A 16860-nucleotide genomic window follows, 5' to 3' on the forward strand; every position below is an offset into this window, starting at 1 on the left:
TCTTTGCACTAGTTGGATGGTAACTACCTTGAACCGACAGCAGGAGTCACTGCAATGTGCACAGATTTAGAACTTGATAGTGAGCTGTAATTTCAGTAATAAGTATCTGTACCCCAGCATAATGCATTGAGATAGTTTGGCAATATCTCTCTTTTTGGAGGCTTCAAAAACAATAAAGGAACCTAAATGGCAAAATCAATTACATTTCTAGTATAAAATGTAATTCTTGTTATAGAAACAAAAGTCTAATTTCCATAAAAACATTTCCTCTTGTGAAACAGTGCTTAGATACGTTACGGATTTTGCCGCAATGCACTTCCTGGACAGAATGATTACATGAAGATTACATTGTGTTTTGAAACAAATGAAAACTGGATATATAACACCGACAGTGTTTATGGTTCTTAGATGGATAGTACATGCACTGCTGTGTCAATAACCTGGGGATTTCCCACCGTAGGAACAACCTTTTTTGGTGGTTGTTACTGTATGTTTTTTCAATTACATCTTACTTTTTATATATACATTTAATGTGCCCACACAAGAGGCAGGGATGCATTTATTTTACTATAATATGATAAATATGTTACAAAATATATATTTTTTATATTTTGCATTGCAATAAATTCTACTACTTTTGGTGCCACTAATGAAAAAATACTGATTTATGTTCAGAACATACATATGTTTTTTTTAATTGCGAGGGAGCAAAATCCCTAATTATCCTGCCAGCTTATATGGTGATTTCTCCAAACTTTTCAGTTTGGCATGGATTCCTATTATTTTTATTAGTGAAAAGGGGAGTCCATCTTTCTCTAGAGTAAATGTTGCTAGAATCAATACATACTTGAAATACTTAAATATAAGGATTTAATATAATAAATAAATAACAATAATATCACACATCATATATGTAAGGTAAATAATTCCTGTGTTTTTATATATAATGCAAATTCTAAACCCTTAAAATGCATACAATTTCCTGCTTGCTTAATAAGGTGGTTATTGGTAGACGCGCTCTGTGTGTATGCACCCATATTGCAAAATTATGCTTTGAGGGTCAGTACAATTTTTACTTTTAATTTGCATATGTCCATCCTTTAGGATGAGTCTGCAAGAAGAAAGCAAAGCAAAACAAAAGCAAGCAGCAAGCCAAGTTAGAGCCCAGCTTGTGTCATGGTTCCAGGAAGATGCTGCAAGGATTGCTTCCCAAAGGGAAATGTCACAAGGGTTTTGTTTCTGGCTTTGTGCTTCGTTGATAAAGCAGAACCAAATTGTGGCTTGCAAGCAGTTCACTCTGGATTGTCTTACCTGTTCTCCCGTTTGTCTAATTACCGTATTTGCTCGATTATAAGACGAGGTTTTTTTCAGAGCAAATGCTCTGAAAAATACCCCTCGTCTTCTAATCGGGGTCGTCTTCTAATCAGACCTCAAATAGAGGTCTGATTAGGAGACTAAGATCCAGATCCCCCGCACCGCTGCAGGGGACCTGGATCCTCTTGTCTCACCATCATACACACACTTACCGGTGCTTCCTGCTGTATTGCCGGGGCAGCGGGTTGACGTCTACGCGATCCGCGTAGACAACGTCCGCTGCAGCAGGGAGGAGGTGTGGCTAGCAGCGGGGGTTGTCTGCGTCCGTCACGTAGACCTTCCCCGACTGTCACAGATCAGAGTTCCCCGCACCGGTGCCGCAGGTGCGGGGAACTCTGATCTCTGACAGCCGGGGAAAGTATACGCGACGGACGCATACAAACCCCCGCTCCCAACTCCACCTCCTTCCGGCTGCAGCGGAAGGCGACGTCAACCCGCTGCCCCGGCTGGAAGCACCGGTAAGAGAGGGGAGAGAGGGGTGAGAGAGGGGGAAGGGGGGTGAGGGAGGAGGGGAGAGAGAGAGTGTGTGTGTGTGTGTGTGTGTGTTAGTTAAATGGGGGTATAGGGTGTGTGTGTGTGTGTGTGTGTTAAATGGGGGCATAGGGCATTTCTGGAGTGGCGTTAAGGGGGCATTTAATAGAGCACTCTGCCTCCTGAAATGCCTTATACCTCCCTATATGCCACTCTGCCCCATAATATGCATTTTAACCCCCTAAATGCCAGAATGGGATATAGGGGTATAAGGCATTTCTGGAGGCAGAGTGGCACATAGGGGGTCAAAAGGCATACCATGGGGCACAGTGGCATATAGAGGGTTAAAAGGCATATCATGGGCCACAGTGCCATATTGGAGTGGCAAGCCTGGGGGCAGATGTGCGTAACTGGGGGACAGGTTGGAAAATACAAGAAATAAAAACAAAAAAAATATTTTTCTCAATCATAGCTTTTATTAAAAAAAAATAGTTTACATGAATTAACATTTACTGGTAAAACTTTTTTCCTTTGGGGTCGTCTTATATTCAGGCTTTTTCTTTTTTTCCTAAGTTAATATTCAGATTTTGGGGGGTCGTCTTATAATCAGGGTCGTCTTATAATCGAGCAAATACGGTATTTCATGGGAGGGGGAGTTGTTGCCTCAGACATAGTCAGCCTTGGGCAGAATACATCACTGCTTGTTTGTCTTTGTACCAAACTAGTAAGATACTGGCAGGTTACAGTGGTATCAGAAGCAGGTTTTAATGAGCAGGATGCTTCAAAATGCCAATCACATATGTCTTGTCTTCCAAGATTCTGCAGTTGACTTCTAACAGATAATTCTGCTGTATCAGGGATACATTCAAAACATCATATCATCATCTACCAATCTGTGGTAAGCTGTGAAGTCAGAAATACTGCGGTGTATCCTTCCAATGAACCAACACAAGAACAAAAACACGCACATTATAAGACTTTATGATCGACCATTTATTCATGTCTTCACTTTTGGAACGGTCAAACCTTTGTTTTAGGAGGAGTGGTTGGAGTTGTTGCTAGAGAAAGGGCTTTTGTGACCTATTGAAAGCCATCAATGTACAAAAACCATTTTATTTTATAATCACATTCCCTAGATTGTTGAAATTATTGGTTTTCAGCATTGGAGCCATGCCATTTTTCAAAACTGTCACATTCAGGCATATCTTCCAGAAACCACATACCAAACATGAAAAGTAGCACTCGCCATGAGAAAATATTTTTTGTCTGCCTGCTCTAAATTCCACTGGAGTGTTTGAGCAGCTGGGAGCCGTAACACACAGGAAAGCAAATTCCTATTTGCCCCAAGGATTGCAGTGTGTAGGCAGGCCAGAGGCCAGAATATAAAGTAAAGCACATGTCCACCAATGTAATTTAAATGAGGATCTAAAGGCCATCTGGACCTAAAATCTATTTTAGATGGTTTGCTATTTTAAGGTACATCACACTTTTTTTCTCTCTCTTACATCTTACAAAATTCTGGGTGCTAAAATCAGGGCAACTGTGTTGGGGGGTGTGGAGGTGCGGGTGACTTTCCCCAATTATTCTCCTGGATGGGAACACTTTTAAGTACCAGGGTTCAGGACTTATATTTCTCATAGGAGGCTGGGCAAATTCTTCCATATTTGCTATGGGTTGTATAGCTAAAGCCATTTTTAATATATTTTATTTATATAGCTCCAACAGTTTACCCAGTGCTTATTACAATACGTACATTCAAGGGATATGAGAAGACTAGATACATTAGGTGGAGAGGGCAGCAGAGGTGATTCTGCCACTTCTACAGATCTCACCACACGCCACCTGGAGTATTGCGTACAGTTCTCGGGATTCCCATCTCCAGAAGGATATTGACCAGTATGGAGAGTTCAGAAGAAGGCTACTAAGATGGTAACTGGTTTGCAGGATACAAATTATCAGGAAGGACTAAGGTATCTTAAACAACTGTATACCTTAGAAAGTTCTCACTCTCCTGATCCCCCAGCCTTTGGACTTCCATCGTACCCCTTCCCATCCTCAGGAGTTGGCGCAAGGCTACTATTTGTGCGACCGTTACTGTTATTCTTTTTGCCGTACGTTGTGACTTCTGCTGTTCCTTATTATATAGCGTGATGGTCTTTTCCAGGTGTGCTGTTTAGTGATTGACAGAACACAAGCACTATGGCTGTTGATGTTTGGTGTTCTGCGCTGCCTCAGTTTGCCTACCATGTATGTTCGGTACTTCAACAAAAGTCTAATCAAAGGAGTTTCATCAAACGAGTTTACTCCACACCGCGATCCCAACACATCACTGTGGGAGTGCAGTCAAAATCCTGACACTGGAGATCTTACCAGCTACCATCCCAACATTTCAAATTGTTTGTTTTTTGAGGGGGGGGGTGGTGCGCATGGGAACCATTTCAGCTCGTCACCTGAACAAAGCATTGCAAGGGGCGCATTTCTCACAAACTTTAAAACTTGATTATTTGCTATCTGCGAAGTAATAACCAGTATGACAGCACGTCACAATACGCCAGAAGCCCAAAATGGCGCAGCGTCACACTCGTGGCTAAAGAATTTCTTCACCGGGAAGTTTCTTTCCCGCTGCACATTGAAGTCGTATTTCCGCGGGATTCCTTCTCGGCTTCCGTATGAATCCAGCGTTTTAGAAAGCGGTCCCCTTCCCTCATCCTTCGCACGCCGCGGCTCCAGCACCAGGCTGGGGAACCCCGTCAATCTCTGTTTGGAAGTAAACCTATGGCATGTGACTGTGGGCGGGCCCCTGTTATTCTTGGAGATCTGCTCCGGCCTGCCCGACCAATGGCGGCTTGCGTACAGAGGGTGGGGCCTAGGTTTGCATGTGATGATGGGAGCGGCGGGTGCCCGAAGTGCCGAGAGGAGTGGTCGCTGCCTGGAGTTCCCGGTCCGCTGTATTTATTATAGCACTCCCTCCGGGTGCTCGGTGCATGGGAGGCGATTATTTCCTGATAGGCTTCGCTATTAACGCCGGCAGTTAGCTGTCAGTAAACGGCTGGTGTAGGTGATAGAAAAGTAAACACAGCTCGGGATTGTTTACGCCCTGTGAATACGGTTAATCACCGGCGGCCTCGTCCATTCACCGTCTTCCGGTAAGTGTCGGGGGTACCTATCATATCACTAAGGTGTTCGAAATACCGGATCCGTGCTCTTTCCCATTAATCCCTGTGGGAGCTTGGAGTGAAAAGTTTACTTTTCGCAGGCGGCCATGTTGTTTGCTGCTGCTGCTGCTGCTGCTGGCACGGAGAGTGGGTTTCGGCATTTGGCAGCCGGACCCAAACATTCCTCATCTACGATCTCCGTGCCATGGTTGAGTGTTTTTCGCTCGCCTGGACAGTCACGGGAACTTTTGTTTTGGAAGCCCGGTGGCTGGCCCGCTCCGAAGCATGTCGTTGGCCTGCTGGTCCTGTGTCTGCCAGGAGATGCCATCCTTTTAGGGACACCCCGCGTTCTCACCGTGTCAGCCATGGTTCTCGCTGGGACCGGACCGGCTCCTCCTTCCCGCCAGCACCGAATGTCACTGAAATCCTTCGTTGGTTTCTCTCTCCTCTCCTCCGAACTCCGTGACACTCGTTTATTTACCTTGTGTGATCCGGTGTATACGTTATCCGTATCCGAAGCTGATAAACTCCTGTAACTCTGGGACACACCGATAACTTTACTTTATAAGCAAGGGCCGGTCTGGCAACTTCACCCACTGGGGTTAATCTATATTAAGGGTATTTACTACCCCTCAATAGCTGTGTGTCTATGTGTATATATATATATATATATATATATATATGTGTGTATGTATGTGTGTATACACATACATCATACATATATGTACACACACACACATGTTAGAACAGGAGGCCGGAGGGTCAGAGTTTAACGCATCATGTAAGGAAGTTTCTTACGTTACCTTGTGAGGTGTTGGGCACCTAAAGCTGTGTTGGGCTATATGCAGATTTAATGTGATATACCGTATATTATCTGACTGTTGGCCAAATACCAGAGGCCAGCCAGCCTAACTATCGCAACCATTTTATTTTTTCTTTATCTCGGTGGATCTTTATCCGGATCCCAGACTCTGCGTTCGTATATTGAGCCCATTAATACTCCTCTCTGACAGTTTATCGCATAAGATTACTAAACAAGCTACTGTTCAATTTGGGCTATTAAGTGTCATTCCTAGGTGTTTAAAGACAATAACAGATGTGTACATATATCCCTTTCCCTGCCATCCAGCCATATAGCATGCAGGCGATCTGCTTCCCGCCAGACTGTTCCAGTGCTGCGGGATGGGAGGCTGTCCAGAACGGGCACCCACTGAAATCAGCAGCGGATCAGACCGCAGAGCAGGAGTTTGTGTCTGTGTGTAGATGCGTGTGTGTATGTATAATCGCACACATACATTTTCTTTTTATTTGTTTTTTTGTATCAGTGCTGGCTGTGTTCCTCTTGTAAATTATGACTGCCTTTTTGCTATATCCGCTATATATGATATAACTGCTAGGGGATTTAAGCACCCATCTGTAGGCATGTGGCCGCCCTAAATAGTAGACAAGACCAAGAGGCGAATAAAGTTTGAACATTTTACAGCTTAACAAACGCGCAGACTAGATGCTCCGGATGTTTATCTGATGTCAATGTCTAGGTTTCTTGGTTTAATCTACATGAAATCATCATGAATGTGTGTTTATATAATAGGCGTATATAGGATTTTTGGTCCTAGACCCTCCTCATATTTTGGTCACATGACTGTGTCACAATAGTGGGTGGTCTAGAGAGACCCCCCCCTCGGGCCATGTTCCAGTGTTGTCAGGTGCAAGGCCATGTGTGTGTGTATATACATGGATGAAATACATGTATGTATGTTTGAGTTTTGATTGACTGTTTTGTATGTGTGCCAGCAAAACTAAATGAAACATTCAAAAAGAAAGAAAGGAATTCTTTCTTTTTGAATGTTTCATTTAGTTTTGCGCAAAAGATGTAACAAAAATGTGTTTCATTAGACAACATGAAGAATTCAGCAGTGTCTGGCCCCGGCCTGTGTTTGAGTTGTGTCTGGCCCCGGCCTGTGTTTGAGTTGTGTCTGGCCCCCTTATTAGGAAAGTCGGACAACCCAGATTTAGGCGATTACTTGGCAAATGTAGGGCCTGTTCTGCAATCCAATCTTGCAATCTGAATAAGACAAGTGACAGTCATCTGTAAACTTCACAATATGACCAACTATTCTGGAATGTCTGAGTAATCATATTTAATGTTTTGTTATTCCGGATAGTTCTGTAAGGGACTATTAGAGTGAAAGCTGTAAATCATTCTGTCCGATGTTGTTACATACAGAGCGCTTTTGGTGTTGAGTAACAAAAGGATCTCAGCAGCAATATTGCGCGTCCAATATATTGCGACCGTCTCCTTTAACCACTTTGCTTTATTTCCTTTTCTACATTAACCCACAAGTGTATGAAACGCAAGATCATCTGATGAGTCTCCCGCGTACCGAGGGGGGTTGTTGTATTTTAAGTGGCAGTTGTGATGTTAGACGCGTCTCTGTATCACTACTGTACCTGTCCACGAGATTTCTTGAAATGAAGTAGTTTCATCAGTCAAGTCCGAGCTCTGCTAGAACGCTCGAGAACCTTGTTCCAACATGACTAACTCGATGCGGTTTATTCATTAAGTTTCCCTTTCACTCTCGCTATACATCATCAAGGCCAAATTCCAGTGATCTGATCGAAGTAATAGGTTGCCACAAATTGGAAAAAGGTAGTAATTGTGTAATCGCTCCATGCCTTTGCATGGCTGATCTGAACCTGCACAATGTGTAGCTTAATACTCGTTGAGTTTTTAGAGGATTGACCCACATTATCTAAGCATTATTAAGGGCCAACACAGACCTTTTGCTAGTGAAACTCACTGGGGTTTACCCTAGAACATGCATAGTGATATGAGGAAGTTGAAATGCTCAGCTCTTTTGTTTATCTCCTTTAGTGAATACGCTCATAGAGGTATCTGACCTCCCTATAGTTGTACTGCGTTAAACCCTAGTATAGACTCTAATCAGGGGTTTGATTTCCTTTATCTTCCCATTTTTAAAGGTAGTTTTGTGAGATCACTGACGTAACATGCATTTAACCGTTTATGGCCTGTTCCGGGGGGAGCCAGCTAGCCATTTTTGTGAACATGCAGCACTGGTCGGACTCGTGAGCTCTGCCGTGATGGGAGACCGCAAACGGGTAATTTAGACTGGTATATGGCACCAGGGTGTTCCCAAGAGCCGAGGAGCTGAATGGTTTTACTGTGACAGCGATTCCGAGACGTTTAACATAAAAAAAAATCTGCATAATGTTTGGAGTTCTAGGTGTGGCGCTTTCTGTGACTGTATCCGCTTACGTGTGTTTATAAATCTGTACGACGTTTGTGTCTATACGGTCCCTTAACACCTTCTCTTTGTGTAAAGCTGCACTCTACCCATTGTATGCGCGTTAATGCATGTCAATGCTCTGTGTCATTCTTACCCCCTTACAAAGCCATTTATGGATTACACGTTAACTACCCTTTTCCATTTTCTGATGGCCTATTGCATACTGTCATAGGGTTAATATCTTGCCACACATTGACTTGTTTTGAATGGTAATCCCCCTCAACCTTTCAAAAACCACTGATCGTTTACTGTATGAACTAACATCATCCTATAGAGACTCTTGAAGCCGATCGCGTGTATGTTTTGGACAGTGCTGACCTTGTAATTGACATGATTTCGTATCATGTGTCTGCGGTGTTTGTTGACATTGCCAGACAATGTAGTTTCAGTGGGTTAGGTCTCAGAGCTCTTTATAGTCGTGTTCTCCTTTTAGTGGCATTCATGCAGTAAGTACTATAGGTATAGAAGAATGAGGGCTGTGCATTCAGTAGGATTATTTCTGTATTGTTGGTTTTATTGTGACCTTCTCACCATAACAGTCAGTGGAATATTCCTGGTGATTGGATCGTTCAGTTGGATGCTATGGGGATCTGACTGCTCTTCAAAGACATCCAGTCCTCTATCCACTCGGCACCCTGAATGGGTCACTCAGACAATAGTCCTAAATCCTCATGTACATGTGGTGTGGAGGTCTTCTGCAGGCACGTCCTGATGGCTATGTGTTAATTCCCAACCTTTTCTTAAATAAACGGATGTCCTTTTTACCTTGGGGATCACTTAGGGACGCTGATTGTTTTCTTACCCAGCCGATACTTCCGGTCACGCAGCACTGCAGGGTCTTATGCCTCACTCTCCTAGTGCGTTCTTCTGTAGCAACCAGCCTTCCAGAATGTTGTGTAGAGAGATCCTCAATGATCTCAAAATGTTTGTGTCGGGGCATATTAAAGCCGTATCCAATTGTATAAATGTTGCTAGAGGCCTAACTTCTATTGGTTTTTATACATTTTAGACCTTTATTGATTGTAGCTAGGAAGAAATGCACAATTTTTGTCCAGTCCTACCTGTGGTGGTTGTGGAGAGATTAAATTCTCAACACGGTTATACACGTTATACATGTAAAGCCAAGTTGCTGAGCAAAATAGATTCTGCTACATGACAAATGTCAGACCTCTCTTATCTGTTTGGGTCTACCACACAATGTTATGGTTTATTCAGTGTCTGAGAAGTAGAATTTTAGCTATATCTTCCCTTCCTACACTTTGTATTACAGAGATGTCAGCAACTGTCTGGGACTTGATGGTTTTGGGTTTTTTTGCATGTAGAAATGGGACACTACAGAGGTGAAGAGCATTTGCACTTTGGCCTTAAATTCTAAAGGGGTCTAGCGTCCCTGAACTCGTTTTGACCCCTCTCCTTAGTTTCTGGGAGGGTTTCTGAGATCTGTGCTTCTTACCTGGTTCTTCTGCTTCAGGTTTTTAGGGGTAAATATTCATAGTGTCTATCTGCCTTTGCGGTTTTCACTTCCCTTTTGTGCTAAAACCATGGTTTCCATCTACAAGTGACAGTCTCACTCAACACTCGTGGGTCTTTGCTGAAAAAGAAAGAAAAGGAAATGTCGCTTAAATGAGAGAAACATGAAGGAAACCATGATTGTCTGAAATTCACTTTGCATTGTTTTCAGCCGTCTGTATATTATGTTTTCTTGGTTTTCAATGAGCTTTAGTGGGAAAGCTGCTTGTTTCTGATATAAGATGGTAGTTGCAAATCTGCACGTGTGTATATTAGGAGTGCTAAAGCAACTAATGTACTCACCCCTGGTTTCTAGAATCAGGACCCATTAGAGTGGCCCTGTTGACACTGGCGAATCACAAAAGTCTGCGCTGGTCAAAGTGGTCTAGAAGTTAGGAACCAGGCCTACAACTACAGCTTGATATTACTTAGAAGTCAGACAGGGGTAATGGAGTGCAAGCTTCCTGGCTCCGCCGATTTTGTTGCGCCCTGCATCAGACTTACTGATAAGATTTCCCATGTTAGTCCATGTCATTATGTGACTTATTTTTGTGTCTACTTATGCTTGTGTTCTGACATGTTTGATATGTTTCTCCTTCAGGTTTCTTAAAGAAGATGGTGGATCGTTTGGTACATAGCGAAGCTAATGCAAGGCGTATTAACCAGGTGGAGAGCTGTTTTGGAACAGCTGGCCAACCTTTAGCTATACCTGGAAGAGTCCTTATCGGAGAAGGCGTGTTAACAAAGCTTTGTAGGAAGAAGCCAAAAGCCAGACAGTTTTTCCTGTTCAATGACATCCTTGTTTATGGTAATATTGTCATACAGAAGAAAAAATATAATAAACAGCACATAATTCCCCTTGAGAACGTTACCATTGACTCGGTCCCAGATGAAGGAGACCTGCGGAATGGGTGGCTTATAAAGACTCCTACAAAATCGTTTGCCGTGTATGCTGCGACGGCTACCGAGAAGTCCGAATGGATGAATCACATTAACAAATGTGTATTTGATTTGATATCGAAAAGTGGAAAGACTCCTAATAGTGAACATGCTGCAGTCTGGATTCCAGATTCAGAGGCTACGGTCTGCATGCGTTGTAAGAAAGCAAAGTTTACAGCGGTAACCCGCAGACATCACTGCCGGAAGTGTGGATTTGTTATTTGTGCACCTTGCTCCGAGAAGAAGTTTCTCCTCCCCAATCTGTCCTCGAAGCCCGTGCGGGTTTGTGATTTCTGCTACGATTTACTGTCCAGCGGTGAAGTGAACTGCCAGCCTTGTAGATCGGACTCTTTTTCCAACTCTCCAAGATCTACAAACCATTTGTCTGATGATGACGACGACGAGGATAGTAGTGACTAAACTTCAAGAAAAACTCTTATGTTTTGGTGTGAGCTGCTTCGAGAAGGGTTTTTTTCTTCCTTTGGCTATCTGTTAACCCTGTTTTTGCCTGAGAATATATAACTTAAATGTGCCTGTGTGAAAGAAATACTTCCTTCAGGGAAAAAATGTCGAAATCGCTAATAACGTGTTACTTCAGCTCAGTGTGTTCCGGTTCTGAAATACTATAAGACGTTGAATCTGTGGCTTTTCAACTCTTGAGATATCTAATTCTTTTGAAATTGGCAGCAGGTGCATCCAAACGCTTACGAAGTACAACCTTTTCGCCTCTCTGATGCTGCCATATTGTATTGTGGAAGTAAGCGTTCAGCAATCGTACAAGAGCAGCCGCGACGTGCCTTATCACAGCTGAAATGAGGGTTTTATGACTTAATCAGACGCATGGTGCTTGATTAAATTTTATAGGAATAAAGTATCACTCTACATAATATAAAGAGATCCTCCAATTTGTCAAATGTTTGTATTCATTTCTAACAACTAATTTTATTCAAGTAAGTTTTTTTTTTTTATAGAAGTTTTTACAATATAAACCACAAAGAAATATAGTTTCCTATGACCTGCTCCTCTAGAGCAACTGACCAAGGAAATACTGTTATTAAAAAAGCAACCTTGCTTTGGTAGCACTTATAAATAGACTTGAGTAAATTGGCCAGAAATGATAATGCCATAATGTAAAATAGTTACATTGCTTTATTTCAGTCGTGCTGTGTCATGATAGTGTATTTTTCAATCTATGCAACGTTTAAGCACTAACAGTGTTATATCGTCTTGAACTGAATAGATCTAAATTTTGATGTGAATTTTAGTGATCATTAAATGGCCTGTAGTTGTGGGTGATACGTTGTAAGAGATGCGTAGGGCTAGAGTAGACACACAATGTTACTTTATTAACATATGAAGCAGATCTTTCTTAATTGTATGTTTTTATAGTTCATTGCACTGGATAACCTAAACCTGCAATGGTGTTTACAGGATATATATAATATATTCTCTTACTCCTCTTCTAAACATATTCTGGGAGCCGCAGTGTTCCTGTTCTCAGGATCCGCATCGTTATACCACCCTGTTCTCCCTGTGTATCCCTCACCCTGGGAAATTAAGTGATACTCTGAACCAAATTGCCTTGATAGTTGCGTGTGCATATATTCTATAAACTTCCCTTTGCTCTTGCATGAAAACTCAGATAGCACTGATGGCCGCTTTAAACGGTCCTTGACTTCAAGGATAACTTTACCTAGCAGAAAAATGACCCGATGTCTGCGTATACAACGGTTTCCTTTTAAAAAGGGGCAAGCGGCTTCACATTGATTGCTTAATACTGTTATATCTATGCAAGTTGTGCTACCGTAAGCTGGGACATGTTTTTATTCTCCTATCCTCAGGTCTAAATCAGTAAGATATTGCATGTATCTTATCAAGGAAAGTGTTTATTGCGTGATAGACCGTTACGTTTTTTTTGTGTGTGTATCCAAAGGAACATTTTGCTCTGGTGTTTGTTGTCCTTTTACAAGATATGTAAGCTGTCACCGCTATATCTCCATACCTTTTCTGTACCTGAGCCGGCCAAATGGGAAAGTAATCAGTCTACATACACAAAGCACAATACCTGCAGAATCTCTAGTATACTGCGCACGTGTCACTTAATAATTGTAATAGAGACCCAATTCCCGAAGTGTCGTATAGAAGTAAATTGCTATGTGTTGTGCTATTATGTTTTTTGTTTAGATGTTAGATTAGAGATCTATCATGCCACTTAAAGGGCTAATCTATTATTTTTTATTTTTTTTATTTTTTTTTTATATCGAAAGTGACAGTATTATTAATGGACGCCATCAATTTACCTTAAATTTCTGTCCGGTATCTGGGCAGACTTTCCCAAACACCATGCGTGGATCTGGTTGGTGGAGGCATATTTTTTAGAATATCCTAATATAGGGAATACCCTAGTGTAAGGCTTAATACTTCATGTGGAAGGTTCTGTTATCAGCGTTGTGCATCTCTGAGATTTTAGCTGTTCATTGAAAGGAAATTGTGCATGTTGAATAACTTGACTTTGTGAGAATTCCCTTGTGTGTCAGGAATGAGATGGGAGGATTGAGTTCGGTGTGAAACTAACCAGCGTAAATAGTGATTTCCCCTCCACCACCCCTCCGTACGGTCACTGTGTGTACATAGAGACATAGCGGGTGCCTAATGCCTGAAACTTTCAGAAGATTGAATGGTCTAAGACATGGTTTTTATTTTTTTATTTAAAAGCACAAAAAATAAACTAGGGACCACACAATCTAAAAGACATATACATTTAGATTCCAAGGTTGATTAATGATGACCGGTAAGTGCACGCAACAAAGCAAGAATTCAGTGTGTACCCAGCGAATACCATTCAAAAAAAAAATCCTAAGGCATAAATACTAGGGGTTCCGTCATAAATGGGCTACTGGTGGGCTGCGCAATACATAGCCTTATAGGGTGACAGAATCCACCCTATGGATGATATTTGCTGGGTATGCTCTCAGTTTTTTCTTTGTTTTGTGTATTTATTGGTGGTTATTCTAGCAGCTACCCGGGAATCTGAATGTATATGCCTTTTAGGTTGTTCGCGATCTTGTTACCTCGTTAATAGTGTAAAAGGCTTGAGGTTTGGGTTAAAATGCAGTGCGGTTCCACCGATTCACCTCCTTGATAAGCAATATAGAAATGAAAAATTAGATGGGGCTCGCCAAACAAACTGAGTACATGGCGTAGTGGCGGCCGAGGAATATATGGCCATAGAATGTGACGGAATTCCCAATATTTATGCCTTGGGTGTCTTTTGTGGTATGCGCTGAATTCTTGCTTTGTTTTAGGTTTTCATTTTACCGCATGGGGTGCTGATTTATATATCACTATGATTGCAGAGTCTGGGTTTCTGGCAGCTTGACTGGTTTGTGCGCTTCTGTCATTCACCTTTTGTGCAAATGTCTATTCTATCTAACTTTACACATTTGCTGTATCTGGTAACTTCTTTGGCTTTGGAGGAACCTGGTCATATGTTTAGCACAAAGTTGACCTGTCATTAATCTAACTTTTTTAAATGAAACAAAATCTTTGTTAACCTTAAGACCCACGTCCCTGATGCAGTGATTTTGCTCTGGTATCTTCACCCGGTAGTTGGTAAACCAAAGTTTGGTTGAGGTCTTCTCTCCTGTCAGCCAGATTTATTCATGGAGTTCTCATCACTGCTTTCCAGTCCACGGAAGCACATCAAGCACTCTTAGTTCAGCATTAATACGTATCAAGTCGTTCCAAATTTGCTAGGTGAACGAAACGGATGATTTTATTTTAGTTTTGCATACACAACGTTTCCTATTGCATTATAGAACCCTAGAACTTGATAACGAGTAAGAGCCGTTTGGCCCGTCTAGTCTGACCATTTTTTCTAAGGTGGAGACTCAGATCTTAGTCGGTCCTTGGTCAGTCACTGTATTGGCCTCTACCACTTATGATGGAAGGTGGTTCCATTTATCTTCTGTCCTCCTTCAGTCCAAAATTTTGTGATTTATTCTTTCTCTCTTCCAACCCCCCCCCCCGATAACGAAAAATCATTTAGGTTTTACATCATCCCTGTCCAGCTTGTTTGAATAGCATCGGCTGGTATCTGACTATTTCTTAAGCACATTGGCACAGGTATTGCATAACTTCCTTGGTCACTGAGTGAGCAGAGCCACTCGCATTGTGTCATGTTTTTTTATATATAACCCTTAAGATTCCCACTCTTCCTTGGGCTCATCAAAGTAAACACTATATATTGTATTTTTTGTGGGATTTGCCAAAAACCTCTTCGGTGATGTCAAACTCTTTAAAGAAAGCCCATAGAAGTGGTATCCTCGTGGCATGTTAACCACATGAGGTTGGGCTTGCATGCATATTCTGTATCAAGATATGCAGGCTTTCAGTGCATGAAAATACATATACTATCACCTGCAGCTATTCTCATTTCTTAAGTCACCTTACAGGTTTACTTATTTGTCTTGGTGGTTCTTTAACTATCAATAAATCCTCAGGTTGATCTGTTTTCAAGAGGTTAGCTGGGATTAAATAGAGCGCAGATATCATTGGGAGCTGGATTTTTTTGTTCTTGCTAAAGAACTCCCACCATAGGTTTTATTGAGATATAAATATTATATAATTAGTTCTATGATTGCAAGGGATGTTTATGTAAAATGCTGTGGTGTGTGTGTGTGTATTGATATATAGTAACTTCCTGACTTTATTTCTGTTTCATGCTAATGCTTGCCTGCCCATGACCCGCCTGCTATTTGAGAAGCCAGTTCTTGCAACCTGAAAGCCTCTGGCACGTGTAATGCAGTAAATATTAAAATTGTTAACTTTCAATTTCTAGATCTATATAAATTAGCCTCAAACTGTGTGAAACATCCTTACTCAAGCCATATCTTGTACATAAAAAAAAATAAAAATAGCATAATCGTTCTCTATTTGCAATAATATTCTGGTTTCACATACAGCGCTTCTGATGTCAGCCAAGGCTTGTTCCCCCTCCTTGGTGTCCACTGTAGGGAAAGTCGGTAGAGCTGCGGATGCTGGATGTTCTGTGTGTGAGTAACTCTGGGGAAAGCAGGAACAAAGGACACCAATGCTAAAGCTTTGCTTCCTGCAATTCTGCTTCAAGTCACAAAAGACCTACCTATTAGCACTCAGCTGCCAATATATACGACCCCTACAACAAGGGGGGGAAACTTCATATGATGAGCCACCATTACTGTTTGCAAGGCTGGGCAAAAAAGCATAATTCCTGCTATATCATCTACTTTATAAAGATTTTTTTTCTTTGTACTCCCTTGCGCATATGTGGACTAACAGGACGAGCCTGAAATACCACTTTGTTCTGCTCCGTGATACAATATCATTAAGACGTTTTTTTTTTTTTATGGCGAAGGTAACCATATAAATCAAAGGGAATTTTGGAAATACATGAAGCAGATCATGCTGTGGTTGCAGGATAAATTTCTGTTTTCTATGAAAATGTTGACTAGATTTATACTTTTGTTTTAAAGGCTGAAAATATAAAATAAAGTTCTAATGCGAATCAAAAATGAAAATCTTTTTACTTTGTTTAATATGTTTACCCGTTATATATTTCCCTCATTACTTGTGTTTTGTTTTTATTCTTGTAGATTATGAACTGATCTTTTGTGCTACTTTCCAAATAAATATTCAGTATTTTGCCATGGCTGTGTTTTTCAAAACTGTTAAAATAAAAAAACTAAATGGTAGGCTTACCTTGCGTTGAGAAGTATTTTTTTAGTATCGATTTTATTCTGCATAGAAAAGTGTCTATTGTTTATATACATAGTATCCAAGCTTTTGCTAAAGAGTGCAACAGAAGTGATGGAAGGCAACATCGATCATCCAAGATCATCATAGATCTGCCAGACCTTAAAATTTAAAGACTAAGGACTAGATAATGTTTGAGGTTTCTACAGTGGATGAAGATGGACAAAGTCCTTTGTAAAGCCAGGGTTCCTGGGTATCTCTCTACTTGAGCGCACGCGGCTTAATTAAATGACTGAAACTGACCTTACCAATGATACCAAGAAGTCATGAACTGTTTATGGTACTTGAGACTAGCGTTGGGTGTGCTCATC

The 16860-nt window shown here is 41.4% G+C and overlaps 1 protein-coding gene across 1 annotated transcript; it reads left to right on the forward strand.

The window, feature by feature from the left end:
• The first annotated feature begins 4609 nt into the window (after window positions 1-4609).
• PLEKHF2 (pleckstrin homology and FYVE domain containing 2) lies at window positions 4610-11649 on the forward strand. The gene is made up of 2 exons (XM_053466408.1): window positions 4610-4991; window positions 10419-11649. The coding sequence occupies exon 2, from the start codon at window positions 10433-10435 to the stop codon at window positions 11174-11176; it is 744 nt and encodes a 247-aa protein (XP_053322383.1). The 5' UTR covers window positions 4610-4991; window positions 10419-10432; the 3' UTR covers window positions 11177-11649.
• The last annotated feature ends 5211 nt before the right edge of the window (window positions 11650-16860 follow it).

This window comes from Spea bombifrons, chromosome 5, assembly GCF_027358695.1.
Source record: "Spea bombifrons isolate aSpeBom1 chromosome 5, aSpeBom1.2.pri, whole genome shotgun sequence".
Classification (NCBI taxonomy): Eukaryota; Metazoa; Chordata; class Amphibia; order Anura; family Pelobatidae; genus Spea; species Spea bombifrons.